Genomic DNA, 17,147 nt, shown 5'->3' with positions numbered 1-17,147 from the left:
AGTTGTCATATAAAGCCAAACAAATTGTTGACTAGAAAATGTTACATTCTTAAAGGAGCTTCTCTTACTAAAAAAAAAATTAATAATAGAAACATTCTGTATTTATACTGCTTAAATTCTAATATTATTTAAATTTTATTTCTTTGCAAGATTATAGTTGGAGAAACTGCTGTATTTTGCCTACAACTAGCCACAAAGGATTTTGAAAACCAGGAAAAAACTATCTTAACTGGAGACTGTTGCTATATAAACCCACTAGTGCGGAGAACAGTAAGATTTCTTGGTATGTGTTCATGGAATTGTTTTTACTGTGCTGAAACATTACTTATATATAAACCAAACTTTGAAATGATCACCATTGTAATTGTGTGTAAATATCAGGTTATATTTTCTTTGATTTGTTCCAGTTTGATTTTGAAAGTAAATGTTGTGTACTTCTTTCTTTTTCATATTGCAAGGTACCACTTTAACATGTCATTTCCGCTCTCAGGAAAAAAGAATTTCACAGTTGGCTATCTAATTTTTTTTATTAATTTTATTTTTGAGAGAGATGCAGAGAGAGACACAGAGAGAAACACTAGAGCACTGTTCAGCTCTGGCTTCTGGTGGTGAGGGGGAATTGAACCTGGGACTTAGGAACCTCAGGCATGAGAGTCTGTTTGCATAACCATTATGCTGTCTCCCTGCCTGGCTATCTAAATTTTTAAAGAAACTTTATTTCCGTAAGAGAAATCATTTACAATATCTATGAAATTGCAGGAAAAAATGCTGGTAAATTGAGAATATCAGTATGTTATTGAACATCTGAAAAAACAGCAAAAGATTGGTAATAAGAGAAATGTGTTTATTAATTACCATATGTAGTATTTTATGTGCTATTTCTGAGCTAATTTTATAAACAAAAAATTACTAGTGATTATACTAGAGGATAATTATTACTGATGACTTAAGTTGATAAGCTAGCATTAATACATAGTATTATCAAGTTATTGAAAATCATCACAATTCATTAAATATTCAACAAAACCCAGTGTTTTTTATACTTTATTTTTCAATACTTATTTATTATTTATTTAGGATAAATACAGAGAGGAGTTAAGAGGAGCTTTTTCAGTGTGGTGAGGGCTGGGCTTGAATGTGTGTTTTACATACGCGTAGAGTTTTGCTATTTGCGTTAACTTTTTATAATCTTATATAATAGTTTCCAAATTTAAAGTATAGTCGATATTAAATTATACTAAAAAATTATTTGATCCATTCAAATTTCCCTGGTTCTTTTCTACACTAATCAATGATTATATTAAAACTTGGGAAGCAATGCATAAATTATGACTAAAAGGAAACATATCTAATTATTATAATTATTATAATTAAAGCATAGGATGTTTTAATGAAGCAGCTATTTTGGAAGTATTTGGAGGTAGCTTTAAGATGGCCTGTTGGATGTGTATGGATCCCCCTGCTTCCAAAATTATAGAAGAATGGAGTTCTTTACACAAGTACCAGATCCTTGAAGGTTTTATGTGAAGTTTAATAGAAAATGATCTTTCGAAAAGAGAGTGAAAAAAAAAATCTCTGCACTTAATTTTATACCATTAGGTAACAAAAACTAGTATATTTTGATACAATAAAGATAATTGGGAAAGTACAATTTTGATTGCTTTTCTATTTACAAAGTTGCTTCATACGTGACAAATTTAAATTCAGTCTTAAAAATATAAGGCAGGGTAAGTTCCCAGCAGTTGTGTGACTTTTAAAAATACATTTCTGAAGGCAAAGTCATCTGAAAGTACTCTGCTTTACTTAAGATGTTCCATAATGTTTAAATGAAAACTGATGGCTTGGGATTTTACTGCTAATTAGCACCTCCAGCAGAGTTCATATCACTCTGAATAAATTTAAAAGGCATCATTAAAAAGAGACAACTGCTTTTCTTTATTTTAGTAAGATTAAACTATTTCCCAAAATAGAAACAAAATAAAAAGACTTAATTTAGTAGAAGGTGGTAGACTCAATCCTTTTAAGGGGGATGTGTCTATTTTAAAAAGCACATTACCCAAACACAGTCCTAGAATGTATACCTTTCTTTTATCTTGTGCCTTATAAACTTGCCATGTGTAAAAAACATAACCACTGGTAGACAACCCTATATATTAAAAATTTTAACATTCCTACCACACCAAAAAAGTAAAGGGAGGGACTAGAGAGGTGTGAAATGAAAGAAATGCATGCATGTATGCATGAACCATTTTATAGTTGTCAGACATTTCTATTTTGGCTTATTGTCAAGAGAAAGAAAATCAGTCTAAAAACTTAAAATGTTTTCTCCCCCCAGGAATTTATACATTCGGACTATTTGCTACAGATATCTTTGTAAATGCTGGACAAGTAGTTACAGGGAACCTGGCTCCACATTTTCTTGCCCTGTGTAAACCCAACTATACGGCGCTTGGATGTCAACAATATACCCAGTTCATTAGTGGGGAAGAGGCCTGCACAGGCAACCCTGATCTCATCATGAGAGCAAGGAAAACATTTCCATCCAAAGAAGCAGCTCTCAGTGTCTATGCAGCTATGTATCTGACAGTAAGTAGGGAAAACCAGTCTTATTTTGTATTTCTGTTTGTGATTCTCCCAGTGTAGGAATTATTTCTCCTTGCCATAATGGAAACCACATTAACAGCTTTCTGTAGGCCATTTAATTTATTTTTAATAATAGCTATTGGTACTGTGGATAAAATTAAGTCAGTTGACTTTCATGAGATTATGTATGGATAGTTGGTTGTATTAAAAAACACAGCCATTAGCATTTCTACTTGAGAATTTGTTTGTCTTTATATTAAGTAGAGCTTAATGGAAACAGTTTTTTCCATAGCAGTCACCACACATTTGTAATAGTGAAATTAAGAGAGCTATTAAGGCATCTTAGCTGCCTACTCAAGCACTCTTTTTTTTTTTTTAATTGGGAGGTGAGGGTTGGATGAGGGATGTGGCACTTTTTTCTAGAAGACTTTCGCTATTAGGCAGTGTATCATCGTAATATGTTGAAAAAGTACAGAAATGTCCTATGCTCATTGTCACAGAAACAGAACAAACTATGGCTTTGCACTTCAGCCCTTTGTGTGATAGAAAATGCTCTATTTTGGGAGTTGGGTGGTAGCGCAGGGGGTTAAGTGCACATGCAAAGCCCAAGGACCAGTTAGGATCCTGGTTTGAACCCCTGGCTCACCACCTGCAGGGGAGTCACTTCACAGATGGTGAAACAGATCTGCAGGCGTCTCTCTGTCTCTCTTCCTCTCTGTCTCCCCCTTCTCTCTCAATTTCTCTCTGTCTCTATCCAATAACAAATAAAAAATTTTTTAAATTTATTTTGTAGTATTGGCAATACTGAGTATTAGGGGCTCCCCACATTCTTCATTCTATGTTTAATATATCTATACATAAAGGGGTGGGAGGTGAGATTGGAAGTTTGGAGACCTGTATTTCTCACCATTCACAATTTTTCTCTTATCCTCTTGCCAAAGGATGATGTGGGGCACTGAAGAAGGTGGTTAGTACCATACTGTTCATAATTCTGCCCTAAGAAATTCAACCCCGGTGTTCAGTTTGGGGCTTAACCTTTATCTTGATGTTTTTTCATAGATAGCCAAAATGTTCCTACCAATTATGCAATTATCTTCCCTTATTTATTCTTGAGTGCTTTTTATTGTTTCAGTGGTAAGGACCAAGTCCTATATGTTGTTATACTATATAGCCTTTGCATAGAAGCAAGTGGCAAGGCTAAGTATGTTACTGCTTTGCAAGAGTGCAAAGAAATGAAATAATGCAGAGAATGGTCATCTGCCTGATTCTGCAGAGGAATGACATAATGCTGCATTCTCATTCTCTGTGTGAATATGAAAGCTTTGTTTTATACTGTTGTATAATTTGAGAATGGTTGCTTTTGTCCCTCAGCGTTCTCTTTCTCCCTCCATGTGGCTACTCTCTCTCTCTCTTTTTTTAAGTTTTTATTTATGAAATGGAAACATTAACAAGACAATAGGATAAGAGGGATACAATTCCACATAATTCCCACCACCAGAATTCTCCTCCCTTGATAGCTTTCCTATTCTTTAACCTGGGAGTATGGACCGAAGGTAATTATGGGGTGCAGAGTAGAATTATGGAAGGTCTGGCTTCTGTAATTGCTTCCCTGCTGAACATGGATATTGACAGGTTGATCCATACTCCCAGCCTGTCTCTCTCTTTCCTTAGAGGGGCAGGGATCTGGGGAAGTGGGGCTCCAAGACACATGGTGAGACCTTCTGCTCAGGGAAGTCTGGTTGGCATCATGGTAGCATCTGGAACCTGGTAGCTGAAAAGAGTTAAGATAGAAAACAGAGCAAATTGTTGATTAATCATGAACCTCAAGGCAAGAATATTGCAGATGGAGATTTGGGACCTTTGTTTTGGAAAAAGCTAGTAGGTCTATTTTAGGTATATTCCAGCGGGGCCATGACCCAACTAGTTTTTGCCTGTTCCTGAGATATCTAATATGCAGGTGACCTAAGCTACTGTCTGGGGGGATGGTGTCATAGTTGGAAAAAGGAGCAGAATGTGGCTACTGTTAAAATCTTCCATGTAGGTAGAAGGGTGCTGGGGTTCTGGTGTATGATCATGAGAAAGGACTTAGGTTGGGGAAGAGAGTGCCTTGCAGATACTTAGCATAAGAAGATGAAAAGTTACAACCTTGTGCCAGCGACTATACTGTAAACCATTAACTCCCCCCCCCCCCTTAAGTGGAAAAAATTGTTTAAAGAAAATCTCTTAGGTGGGGCTAGGGGATTGGCTGGAGTCAGCTGAGCACCACAAGTGTGCTATGTGCCATTGTAGCTCCAATAGAAAGTTTAGAAAATTTAAATGTTAGAGTTCTCCTTGGGCTGGGGTAGATAGCATAATGGTTATGCAAAGAGACTCTCATGCCTGTGGCTCCAAAGTCCCAGGTTCAGTCCGTCACACCACCATAAACTGGAGCTGAGTTCTGAGTGTTCAGGTAAAAGAAAAAGGAAGGAAGGAAGGAAGGAAGGAAGGAAGGAAGGAAGGAAGGGAGAAAGAAAGAAAGGAAAAGAAAGAGAAGAAAAGAAAAAAAGAAAGAGTTCTTCTTTTTGATGGTGCCAAATACTTCCTTCTTTCTGATTTTGGTTTATTGACAAAAGGTCTATGAAAAGTTAGAACTAGGGAGTGGGTTAAGCACACGTGGCGCAAAAAAAAAAAAAATTAGAACTGACATGGAACCAAATTCAATTATTTCTAAAAATTCTTAATCATTTTGCCATCAAAGAACTATTTGATTATAGAGTATTTCTAAAGTTTCTAATATAATTTTCTCAGATTATCCCTAAAAGCAAAGAGAATATAGAGCAATGCTCTGTGACTTTGTGTCAGTATTCTTTCTGAGAATGGAAATGACTGGGGAAATAGCATAGTGGTTATGCCTGACACTCTGAGGTCCCAGGTTCAATCCCCAGGACTGTCATAAGCCAGAGCTGAGCAGTGCTCTTGTATGTCTCTCTTTGTATCTTTTTCTCTATATATCTCTTTCTCATTAAAATAAAATAAAAACATTATTTTAAAAAATAAGAGAAATATACCATAGTACCTACCATTCAAAAATAGCAAAATATGTTTGGAGTTCATAGAAATATGCATTTAAATTTAAATATTAAGAAAAAATAAGACAGTAAATTCTGTCCCTCACTGCATTACTTAAAACAGTATGATGGCGAGGGAAAAAAATGCACTGGGCTAGAGATCAAATTCCGACCTATTTTTCGCTTCCACTGATTTCTGACTTTTGTTACAATTGCCAGCTTTAACTTCTTTCTTGCCCTCTCATTGTGCTTCTAAATCCATGTCTCACAATCTAAGATAATTCTAGACATGATATGAAATCTGTGAGTCTGTGCATATATTTTCCTAGTCACTAAGTTGACTACATGTTTCATCTCCACAAGATTATGAACTATTCAGCTTTAAAATGAACATCTAAAGCTTGAATGAATCAGAAGTCACAAAATTCTTTTCATTCATTGTTTTCACATCTAAATCTATTTGTATAAGAGTATGACTTTCAAATATATTTGTGCATACTTATGTGATCAAACCAGTGACTGGAGACGAATTCCAGAATCCTTTCTGACTTTAAATATGATTACACAGTTGTTTTAGTAATAATAGATGATAGATTTTTGCTGTGTAATAGTTTGTCACTGATGTTAAATATGCTAATATTGTAAAATACTCTGTCTTTATTCTGCCAAAATGGCATCCTCAATGCTAATGCTAAGGTAGACATTCTATCCTATTATAGAATAGTAGAATAATTTAACAACTTTATTATCTTGTTATTGGCCTATTAACATTTGTTTCAGTCAGTATCTTCTTATTTATTTTTAGCACTTTACTTGCAGGCATTTATTTTAGCAACTTCTGATTTATAACTTGTACTATTCTAGTCTATAATAAAGACTTGGAAGTATCCATGGTAATAATAATTATTTTTATTATACACATAGTTATTGAGGATTTACTATGGGAGGCATTGGATATTTAATTCTAATTTATTTAATATGTGCTATTCTTATTTATCTGTTATTAAATTTATTCCTGATCTATCATCATGTTACTTTTTTGCAGATATTATTTGAGTTTTATTTCATTATCATTTGAATTTGATGTTTTAAATTTTCATAATAACTCCTGAAGTTTTATTCCTATGCCCAATTTACAGATGCGGATACTCAAAGTAACTTGCCTATATTCACAAAAGCATAAAATTTCCCTGCCACAATGATCCCAAATATTTCAGAGAGGGAATGATTAAATCAAATTGGTCCTTAGATGTGTGTATTAGCTGAATTCTCTCCTGTTTTCTACATAATCTCCACATGTATGAAGGTTATATCCCAGAGTTCAGATCTTAAGAGAAAAAGCATTTAATACCACGTGGAAAATCTTTTAGCACTAAAGAGCAGTTCAGACTGAAAGTCAGAATTTCTGCATGTAATTAAATTGGAGAGTACCTCTGTCTTTTTAACAATAGACTCTGTTCTCTGCTAACTGCTTTTCTGTCTTCTACCACCACTTTTTGAGTGTGTGTGTGTGTGGGTGGCTGCTATGGCAACTCTGAATATAACTCTGCTGCAAGTATAGGCATTACAGTCAGGTTTTGCTGTTCTATTTGAACATATATACAAATATATTTTTTCAGACTTCAGTAGAGATACATTGGGAAGATGTTATAATAGAAATTTGAGGTGCTTCAAACTAATACAATTTCATGAGATATTTGCCAGAATTTTGATGATTAAGTAAATAGGGGAAAACAGCTATATAGTCACAATTCTCTAAAATGGAAAATGGGCTTTTGGTTGTATTTAGGAAAAGATAAATTTGTTTAATATAGTTATAAGCATATGTGTGTATCCAAATAAGAATAAATGAGCCCTCTTATGAAGTGTTCAAGTAGGAACTATGGAAGACTTTTCTGATATTTCTCTTTGTGGATTAGTAAATAAAATTAAAGAACATGAACTCCCACTTAGCATCTGACTTTAATTAAGGCTTTGGAGATAATTTGATCATAGAATCACTGTCCTTTGCCGTACTGAGAACTTTCAGGGGTAATAATTCCTATGCCTATTTTTGTAAATACTGCTAGTTTCCTGAGAACAAATTCTGAAGGTCATTTAACCATTTGCCTTTAAATTTACAATTCAGTGTTGTATTGAAATGATATTTAAATTTAGTGTTATGGTATTTATCTTTATATAAAATTTATGAAATTTCTGCTAGCTAAAATCAAATCATCTTCAAAGTTAAAAATGGGAATTAATATTTAGAGCAGCTCCAATTAACCTTATAAATCACTGAAACAGAAAGACACAAAATTACCACTTTAGGTCACTTCCAATTTTGACCTTATATTTTCTGGAAATATTAATAAAGAGCATTTGTTGCATTTGTTGACCTATTTTTGCTGTCAGTTTCTTCATAACAAATTACTCAAACCTCAAAGCACCACACTAATCTATTATCATCAGGATCCTGTGGATTGACTTGTGGTATTCTCGTCACTGATCTTTTCTTTTCTGGTAGGTAGCATTGAGGAAATACTTGTTAAGAGTTTTGATAAGTTGACCAATGTTCTGTGTATTGGATTCAGTTAGGACATAGCAGGGCTTCTTTCATTCCCAAGAAGGCTTTTTTTTTTTTATTCTCTTTCGTTGCCCTTGTTGTTTTATTGTTGTTGTTATTTGTTGGATAGGACAGAGAGAAATGGAGAGCGGAAGGGAAGTGTTGTTAAGTTTCGGGGGCTCCAGCAGGCCGGGCTAGCTTTGCGGTGGTGAACAGAGACTTGAGGACACACGGCTGGGCTGAGAAGCTGCAGCTTAATCTTTATTCATGAACGGGCAAATCAACACACCATGTGCTTCCCCATGTTTTTCCTTCTGCCGCTGCTGCTGGGACTCTGGACGTCCTTAGCATACGGGGCGGGGAGAAAGAGGGGCGCGAAACTAGCAAGGACCAAACCATTTCTCTCAGAGGTAGGGGGAAGGGGGCCAAACCAACACGAAGAATACCAACAGGGAAGACAGAGAGGGGGAAAGAAAGATACACACTTGTAGATCTGCTTCACCGCTTGAAGCGACTCCCCTGCAGGTGGGGAGCCGGGGGCTCGAACCAGGATCCTTAGGATGGTCCTTGCGCTTTGTGCCATGTGTGCTTAACCCGCTGTGCTACTGCTCGACTCCTGGCTTTTAAAAAAAATTTATTTATAAAATGGAAATATTGACAAAGCCATAGTATAAGAGGGATACAATTTCACACAATTCTTACCACCAGAAATTCGTATCCCATCCCCTCCCTTGATAGATTTCCATTCTTTAACCTTCTGGGAGTATGGACCCAGGATCATTATGAGGTGCAGAAGGTGGAAGCTCTGGCTTCTGTAATTGCTTCTCTGCTGAATATGGGTGTTAACAGGTCGATTCCAGGACACAATGGTGGGGTCATCTGCCCAGGGAAGTCAGGTTGGCATCACAGTAGCATCTGGAACCTGGTATCTGAAAAAGATTTAAGATATAAAGCAGGACAAATGGTTATGAATCATCTCTCCTGGCAGTATTTGCAACATCCACCCAAGAGAGTAGAAGCCCAGACTGCAAGGCATCCAGACTTAGACTACAAAGACTTGTTCAACATCCCCAATTCTGTATTCTCTTGGGTCCAAGAAAGTCATAAGACTAGCTTGACTAATGAGGGGTTAAGATAGAAACCATCCTGGGCCCAGGTGGTGGTGCACCTGGTTGAACACACATGTTACAATGTGCAAAGACTCAGGTTGAAGCCCCTGGTCCCCATCTACAAAGGGAAAGTTTCACAAATGGTGAAGCAGGGCTGCAGGTATCTCTCTTTCTGTCTTTCTCCCTCACTACCTCACTCCTTCTCTCAGTTTCTTGCTATCTCTGTCAAATAAATAAAGATAATATTTTTTAAAAAAGGAATAGACCATCTGTATGGGATACTCAATAAAGTTAAATGATAAAGAAGCCACTATCTTCTGATAGGAAAAATGCTGATAGTAAATAATTTACTCTTAATTTTTTTCTGGGGTATTATTAAAAACTAACATATCATTCCTTTTTTCTTCTTTTCTTTTTCACGGGTGGTCAGTCATTTGCATCACCCAGCTCACACTTCCCACACAATCATTCTTTATAATAAACTCACAATGTCCCATAGGCAACAGTTACTGCCCACAGGCAGAAAGACAAAGCTTAAATAAACACAGGCCACTAATGTTTGCCTTTCCTTTAGTGACTATTAGAAGAGCAGGAAACATATTCTGGGATATAGGAATTGGGAGAATGCATACCACTTCTCTTGTATGAGACCAATCAGGGACTGTAAGTGAAAGATAAAATTGGGGATTAAAAAAAAAAAAGAAAAAGCTCTGGGCTGCCTTTGCTTATTTATCTTTACTGGCTGATGAGATCTGACTGCCATCAGAAAGCCATTTCTCTAAGTCTTCCCTGCTCAGGAGCAATTTAATGCTAAAAAGTATAAGGTCTGGTACAGCAGATTTCAAATGAGTAAATTTGTGTCTGCTAGGTAATAGATCAAAAAGTATTTATTTAGCAGCCACTGATAATGTGACTACTACACTACTACTGTGAATTCTCGTGCTGCCAACACTGTGATGAATCAATTACTATATCTTCAGTCAGCCTTCATCCTAGTGTTAGTGGTCAGGCTGGGCAAGGCCAAAAAAAGACATCTGTGAATTATCCTTGACTTCCAAGATTCTAACCACTCTGGACCCCTTGATGATTTACCTCTACTCTTTCTCCACACATACCTCTATGGATTTATTGCTTTTCAATTTCATGTCTAATATATTGATTTTTTTTCTCATTCCAGCATAGGCCAAGGAAGTAAACAGTGCACCATAAGAACCCTGTAATAATGCTGTTTTGAAATTGCACACATGCTGTTATTAAGGTGGCTGGGACAGGAGACAGCACAGTATACAGGCTGAATGTATAAATGATCGTATTCAAAGACCTGGGTTCCAGCTCTAACTCCCTACCTGCAAGGAGGACATTTTTTTTTAAATTATTTATAAAATGGAAACACTGACAAGACCATAGGATAAGAGGGTTACAATTCCAAACAATCCCCACCACCAGAACTCTGTATCCCATCCCCTCCCCTGATAGCTTTCCTATTCTTTATCCCTCTGGGAGTATGGACCCAAGGTCATTATGGGATGCAAAAAGTGCAAGGTCTGGCTTCTGTAATTGCTTCCCTGCTAAACATGGGAGTTGTCAGGTCGACCCATACTCCCAGCCTGTCTCTGTCTTTCCCTAGTGGGGCAGAGCTCTGGGGTAGCAGGGCTCCAGGATGCATTGGTAGGGTCGTCTGCCCAGGGAAGTTCAGTTGGCATCATGGTAGCATCTGGAACCTGGTAGCTGAAAAAAAAGAGTCAACATATAAAACCAAGCAAATTGTTGACTAATCATGAATTTAAAGGCTAGAATATTGCAGATGAAGATTTGCGGTCAGGGTGGAGTCAGTAGCATCTGGAACCTGGTAGCTGAAAAAGAGTTAAGATATAAAGCAGAACAAATTGTTGATTAATCATGAGCCTAAAGGCAAGGATATTGCAGATGAAGATTCGGAGTCTCCGTTTTGGAAAAAGCTAGTAGGTCTAGTAGGACCAATAACCTTATAGTTTTTACCTGAGCCTGACATCTGATATGCAGGTGGACCCAAGCTATTGTCTGGAGAGATGATATCATGGCTGGAAAAAGGGCTAGAAAGATGGATATGGGAAAAGTGTATAAATATTGTTGACTATACACGCCCCCAATCTGATCTGGGGCCCATATTCAGCACAGAAGCCTATGTCACCTCTGTATCCCTGTAGGACTGAACTCACATTCCGTGGTCATCAGTAGGAACATTCCAAGTTGCACCAATTTTGGGACCCATCTTCCTGAGGTGGTAGATAAAGTGTGTTATCCAAACCCACTTCAGAGGATGGAATATTCTCTACCATTGTTGATCCACATTGAGGGCAAGGTCCTATGTGGACCCCCACAGGGATCCATTATGTTGTTCCTGTTGGAGATGACCAGTGATAATGGAGAGAGGGATCTATTCAAGGTTTAGGCTTATCAGTTATGTCTGTGTGGGAATCCCAGGACTCCCAGACTAGGGCCCCAGCTGATGGGGTGGCCTGATAGTGACTATAGAGTCATCATTAAAGTATGCCATTCTCTTGCCCTTATTCAGCTTTTGTAGTAAGGAGGACATTTTAAGAGTAGTGAAGCAGGTCTGCAGGTGTCTATCTTTTAATCTCCCTCTCTGTTTCTATCTCCCTTCTGTTTCTTTCTGCTTTATCAAATAAAATAGAAAGAAAACGGGGGAAATGTTAAGAAATGACCGCTTGGAGCATTTATAATGCTGGTTTCATTAAAATAAAATAAGATAGTTGGAATGGTAGTAAGTGGTTAAGACACATGGATACTGTTGTATCTTTAATTTCACCTGACCACAGTAAGTGAAACTTACATTTGGGTGTTCTGTGATTGGCATGTGGTTTGATGATTCTGTCTGGCTCTCTAGACACAGCATAAAAATTCATGTGTTTTCCACAAATTATCAGAACCATTAATTAAAATGAGATCACCAGTGTTGCCAACTGACTTAATGTAGTTCCAGCCAAAAGTAAAGAGCACTGACATTTTAGTTAGTGAGTATGAACTTGTTATAAGTAAATATACTATTTTATTAGGGTCCTTTAAATATTAAAAAAAGTCATAGAATTTCATTAATATGTGTGGACTTTCTTAGGTGTGAGAAAACTGTTGGGAGACTGCTAATAGCAGTTTGCACATTCTAATTAGAAAAACAGAACCTTCAATTAGAAAGCAATGTAATTTAGTCAGAGAGATAACTTCTGTAGGCTCTAGACACGTCTGCTCCATTGGCCTTTTTTCTTATTTTAAAAAGAAATGCTTTATAAGTAATTTGTTATAATTTGTTATAAAAACAAATCTATCAATGTTATTATGTATCACGTTCTTTAACTTCAGTGCTCAGTTTTATTTCTGATTTTAAAAGAAATTAAGACAGTTTCATGGATCCCTAGAAGTATCAAAGGTCTTAGGTCCAACATCTATTAAGTTTGTCTTGATGATATTGTGAATAATAAAGTTTGGGATGGACCATGATGGCTCATGTGTCTTGTAATGTCAATGAGAGCCACTTAGTGTCCATGAGGGAGTCCTTGAGAAATAAGTGGTACTTGGAGTGGGTCTTGGAGTTCATATGGTTTATATAGGTAAAGAGGAGACATTTTTGGGTGAGGAAACAGTGGTAGCAAAGGCAGTGACAAGAAACAATACGTACACATAGGAACTATAAAGAGCATAACCGTAACTAGAGGGTGTATGTAGAGAATTGTGGGATTTAAAGATTAGCAAGAATCAGTCAATCCAAAGACCTCATAAACCAACCTGAGTATTCATCCTGAGGAAATGAGCAATTTCAAGTTTCAAAACAACAGTGCAAAAGCAGGGTTTCAAAATGATTTTATTAAATTCAGTTCCACAAATATACATTGAACATCTGGAAAATGCAGGCCTGTACATATTGATATAAAAACATTCTTAAATTTAAAAAAGTAAAAAGAGTAAAGAAGGAATTTAAAAAAGAAAGGCCTGCTAGAAAAGCAGCATTTTAAGGAAATAGTCAAAGAATTTCAGACATGAAATAAGAATTTGAATTCCACTGGTTTCCTTGGGATTGTGGTACCCATACTGAGGAAAATAGTGTCAGATGAAATGAAATGAGTCATTCTGAGGGATGAAATAAATTTAGGTTGCATTGTAGCAAGGTGAGTTTAGATTGGAGGAGCTGAGGAATGTCTATAAACATTTTTTCTTAGAGCACAGAAATAGGAAGTCAGATTTACACTCATGATATGGTAGAAATATCAGAGTTGGTATTTTTGTCTTGTTTGTCGGTTTTTGGTTTTTTTGTTTTATTTTTGCCACTACCAGAATCTCACTGCTCTGGGTCAACTTTTTTAGATAGGAAGAGAAAGAGAGAGACATATGAAGGGAGGGGGATACCTTACCACTGAAACTTCGTCCAGAGTGGCAGCAGCAAGGCTTGAACCTGGGTTGAGGGCATGACAATAGTGAACTTTCTTGCTAGCTCTGCCTCAGGATTTATACTCACGCTTAGGTGCTAAAGCACAATGTAATATAGGCTCAAATTTAGTATTTTTTAAATTATTTATGTAATAATGAGAAAGGAGGAGAGAGAAAAAGAACCAGTTATCACTCTGGTACATGTGCGGCCCGGGATTGAACTCAAGACCACATGCTTGAGAGTCCACTGCTTTATCCACTAAGCTACCACCAAGACCACTCAAATTTAGTATTTAAAGCTGCTTTCATATTTAACTCCAGGCAACTAAAACATCATTTATTAAAATACTGTTTTTCTAAAATTTTATTAGATATTTTTTTAGTTAGTTTGTTTCTTTTGATCATCTCTGGGGCTTTCCCCCTCCAGGCTGATTTTTTTTTCCAGAGAGAAAAGAGAGACAGATTTAGAGAGAAGAGACACCATAACACTGAAACTACACCCAATACTGTGAGGACTGGGGTGACTTAGAATTAGAAAGACTAATTTTTCCAAAGCTATTCAGTTAGTATTTGTTAAACTCAGGCATGTGACCTAAGTTGTCACTCCAAAACCAGTACAACATCTCCTGAAATAGCCTTGGTTTTGTTTAATCTTGTTTCATTGTAAATTTGAGAAGAAAAAAAATGCAGCTGGCTTTGAAGGAACAGACATTATTTGAGGACCTGATTTCATTATACACCACTCTACTAAAAATTATACTAAAATTCTATCCAAAATGTTAAGTGAGGACTTACTATATTTGGCATTTATGTCATGCTTCCTCCTGGGATGTGTCCTGGTGAAGAAAAGGCAGCCCCATTTTCTACATTATTTGCTGAGTACGTTGCCTTATATACATTAGGTTAAAAAAATCAAGTCAGTTAATTTTAATTGCATAATGTGTAAGATGAGTTAGGAAGAATTTTTAAAAAGTCTTCATGGCAGAAATTTCTGTTTTCTGCTTTCTTTTCCAGTACAACAAGTAACTCAAAGACTGAAAGTAATATAAATGATTGTGATAACCAAGTTTTAATTGTACTTAGATTTCTGGTGGATACATATTTTATTCTTACAACTTTTAATTTTTAATATCTTGTGTTCTGCACATCATTTGTGATGCCCAAGAACTCTAATTGCTTTTAAAACAATAACTCCTAAGTCATATCTAATTCCTTATAATGTACAGTAACTCTAAAGTAGCCTAATTGACTTTGTCAGTGTTCGTTGCTGATTAGCACTCCCTGCTAGGCAATACCACTTTGAGGGGTTCCAGCTGAACCTAGATTGTAATGGGTAACTCTGTACTTATGATCCTGTTGTTATCCCTAGACTGAAGATTCTTGCCAAGGCCGGAAACTTGCTCAAGTATGTTTTTTAAAAGACACATGGTGGCTCACCTGATTCAGAGCACATGTTACAATGTGTAAGGACCTAGGTTCAGGCCCCCAGTCCCCACCTGCAAGGGGAAAGCTCCATGAGTGGTGAAGCTGTGCTGCAGGTTTCGCTCTGTCTATCTCCCTATTTCTCTCCTCCTCTCAATTTCTGACAGTCTCTCTCCAATAAATAAATAAATATAATTTAAAAAATTTAGAAAAACAAAAAAGACATCATCATGCTGTGGATGATAGATGATATTGACCTGCTTATGATTAACAGAGCCAACGTTGTGATTCTCCATTCTGTGTGCCTTCCCATCGCTCACTAGTGGGGTACCACAAGGTCTGCTGGATCGTGTAATAAAGGTTGTGGGTCCTGAACCCAAAGCTTATACTTGTTGTAGGGCTTTTCTCTGCTGCAGGCTGTACTCAGACCTGGTAGACTTTCAATTTACTTACTTTATGGGCCAGAGCTGTATCCATAGATATTGATACATTCCCCTAACAAAACAAAGTAACATAAGTATGCTGACTTCCTTCTTTGAGGTGGGGAGGAAGATGCCGGGATTTGTATTTTGGAGAGGATGTCTACTAAGTACACTTTATCTTCCAGGATCTGAGGTATATGTCTTACCAAGCCTTCTCCTGTGCTAGGCACCTCGTGTTTATCTTTTTTTGCTCTTATTTTGTATTATATTTATTTATCAGAAAGAGACAGCCAGAAATCTAGAGGAAAAGGGGCAATTGAGAGGGAGGGAGAGACATACCTATAACACTGCTTCACCACTTGCAAAGCTTTCTCCCCGCAGGTGAGAACTGAGGGCTCAAATCCAGGTCCTTGTCCATTGTAACATATGTGCTCAACCAGGTGTGCCACCACACAGCCCCCACCATGTGTTTATCTTGCTTTATCAGTGTTATGTCTGTGGTATGAATAATAAATACTGTGGTTTGTGAGATGACCAAAGTGTTCACATCTCTTGAGACTATGGTAGGACAAAGAGTAGGAGAGTAATTATCATCCTGACACAGTGTTGAAGGAAATTGTTCTGTGTGAATGTCAACTTTTTCCTATTATCTTCCTTGAGGGGAATGGAAGATAATGCATTTGACAGATAAGTGGCCACTACTACTTGGTTGAGATTCAGTAATCTACTGCTATTCTCCAGGATTTGGTAAATTAATAGAGTTGTAAAAGCAGACCACCACTCTTGTATTCTTAAAATCCTAAGGTTTGTCTTTAAATCTTCACCTTCTTTCAGTTAGTGCAATGTTGCCTTTGATTTACTTTCTTTTATTCATTTATTTATTTGTTCCCTTTTGTTGCCCTTGTTGTTTTATTATTGTAGTAATCACTGTCATCGTTGCTAGAAAGGACAGAGAGAAATGGAGAGAGGAAAGGAAGACAGAGGGGGAGATAAAGATAGACACCTGCAAACCTGCCTCACTGCTTGTGGAGCGACTCCACTGCAGGTGGGGAGCCGGGGACTGGAACCGGGATCTTTACGCCAGTCCTTGTGCTTTGCACTACCTGCGCTTAACCCGCTGCACTACCGCCTGACTCCCTGATTTGCTTTTTTACCAGGTGTTGAAAAGATATAGTGTCATAAGCCTGCAATTGAATTCCTTCAGCACACCACTTGTCAAGGTGAAAATGACCAGTGGATGTCTTCACAATCCTAGTAGATCCACTTTGAGATGGACTATGGCCTAGACTCATTTATTATCCAATCCCTGTATGTTCATCCTGTACCAGGAGCCTATGATGATGCCAAATAATGTCTCTAACTATCAGTTTCTACTTAGATACTGTGTCTATAGCCCTTGAGAGGATATAGGTCCCCATCCACGTTCAGGGCTCTGGAGTCAATTCCTAGAACCTTATATGCCAGAGTAGAGCAGGACTCAGTCACTCATTAAAAATAATTAAATATATATATGATAGTTTCTTTCCCTCAAAATTCAGCTTTTAAAATATGCATAGGTCCTTTTAGGGCAGAACTGGGAAAAGCATAATACATACTCTTT

The 17,147-nt window shown here is 37.0% G+C and overlaps 1 protein-coding gene across 6 annotated transcripts in view; it reads left to right on the top strand.

Moving 5' to 3' along the window:
• Window positions 1-17,147, top strand: part of PLPPR5 (phospholipid phosphatase related 5) — a 156,629-nt gene that overhangs the window by 59,142 nt on the left and 80,340 nt on the right. For all 6 annotated transcript variants that reach the window (XM_060202133.1, XM_007526964.3, XM_007526961.3 and 3 more), the window contains exons 2-3: window positions 151-283; window positions 2,336-2,586. In XM_060202133.1, the coding sequence (XP_060058116.1) occupies window positions 151-283; window positions 2,336-2,586 (384 nt within the window). The remainder of the gene's footprint in view (window positions 1-150; window positions 284-2,335; window positions 2,587-17,147) is intronic.

This window comes from Erinaceus europaeus, chromosome 11 (genome assembly GCF_950295315.1).
Source record: "Erinaceus europaeus chromosome 11, mEriEur2.1, whole genome shotgun sequence".
Taxonomy (NCBI): domain Eukaryota; kingdom Metazoa; phylum Chordata; class Mammalia; order Eulipotyphla; family Erinaceidae; genus Erinaceus; species Erinaceus europaeus.
Note: the sequence above shows the minus strand (reverse complement) of the source record. Positions and strands in the feature narration are given on the sequence as shown.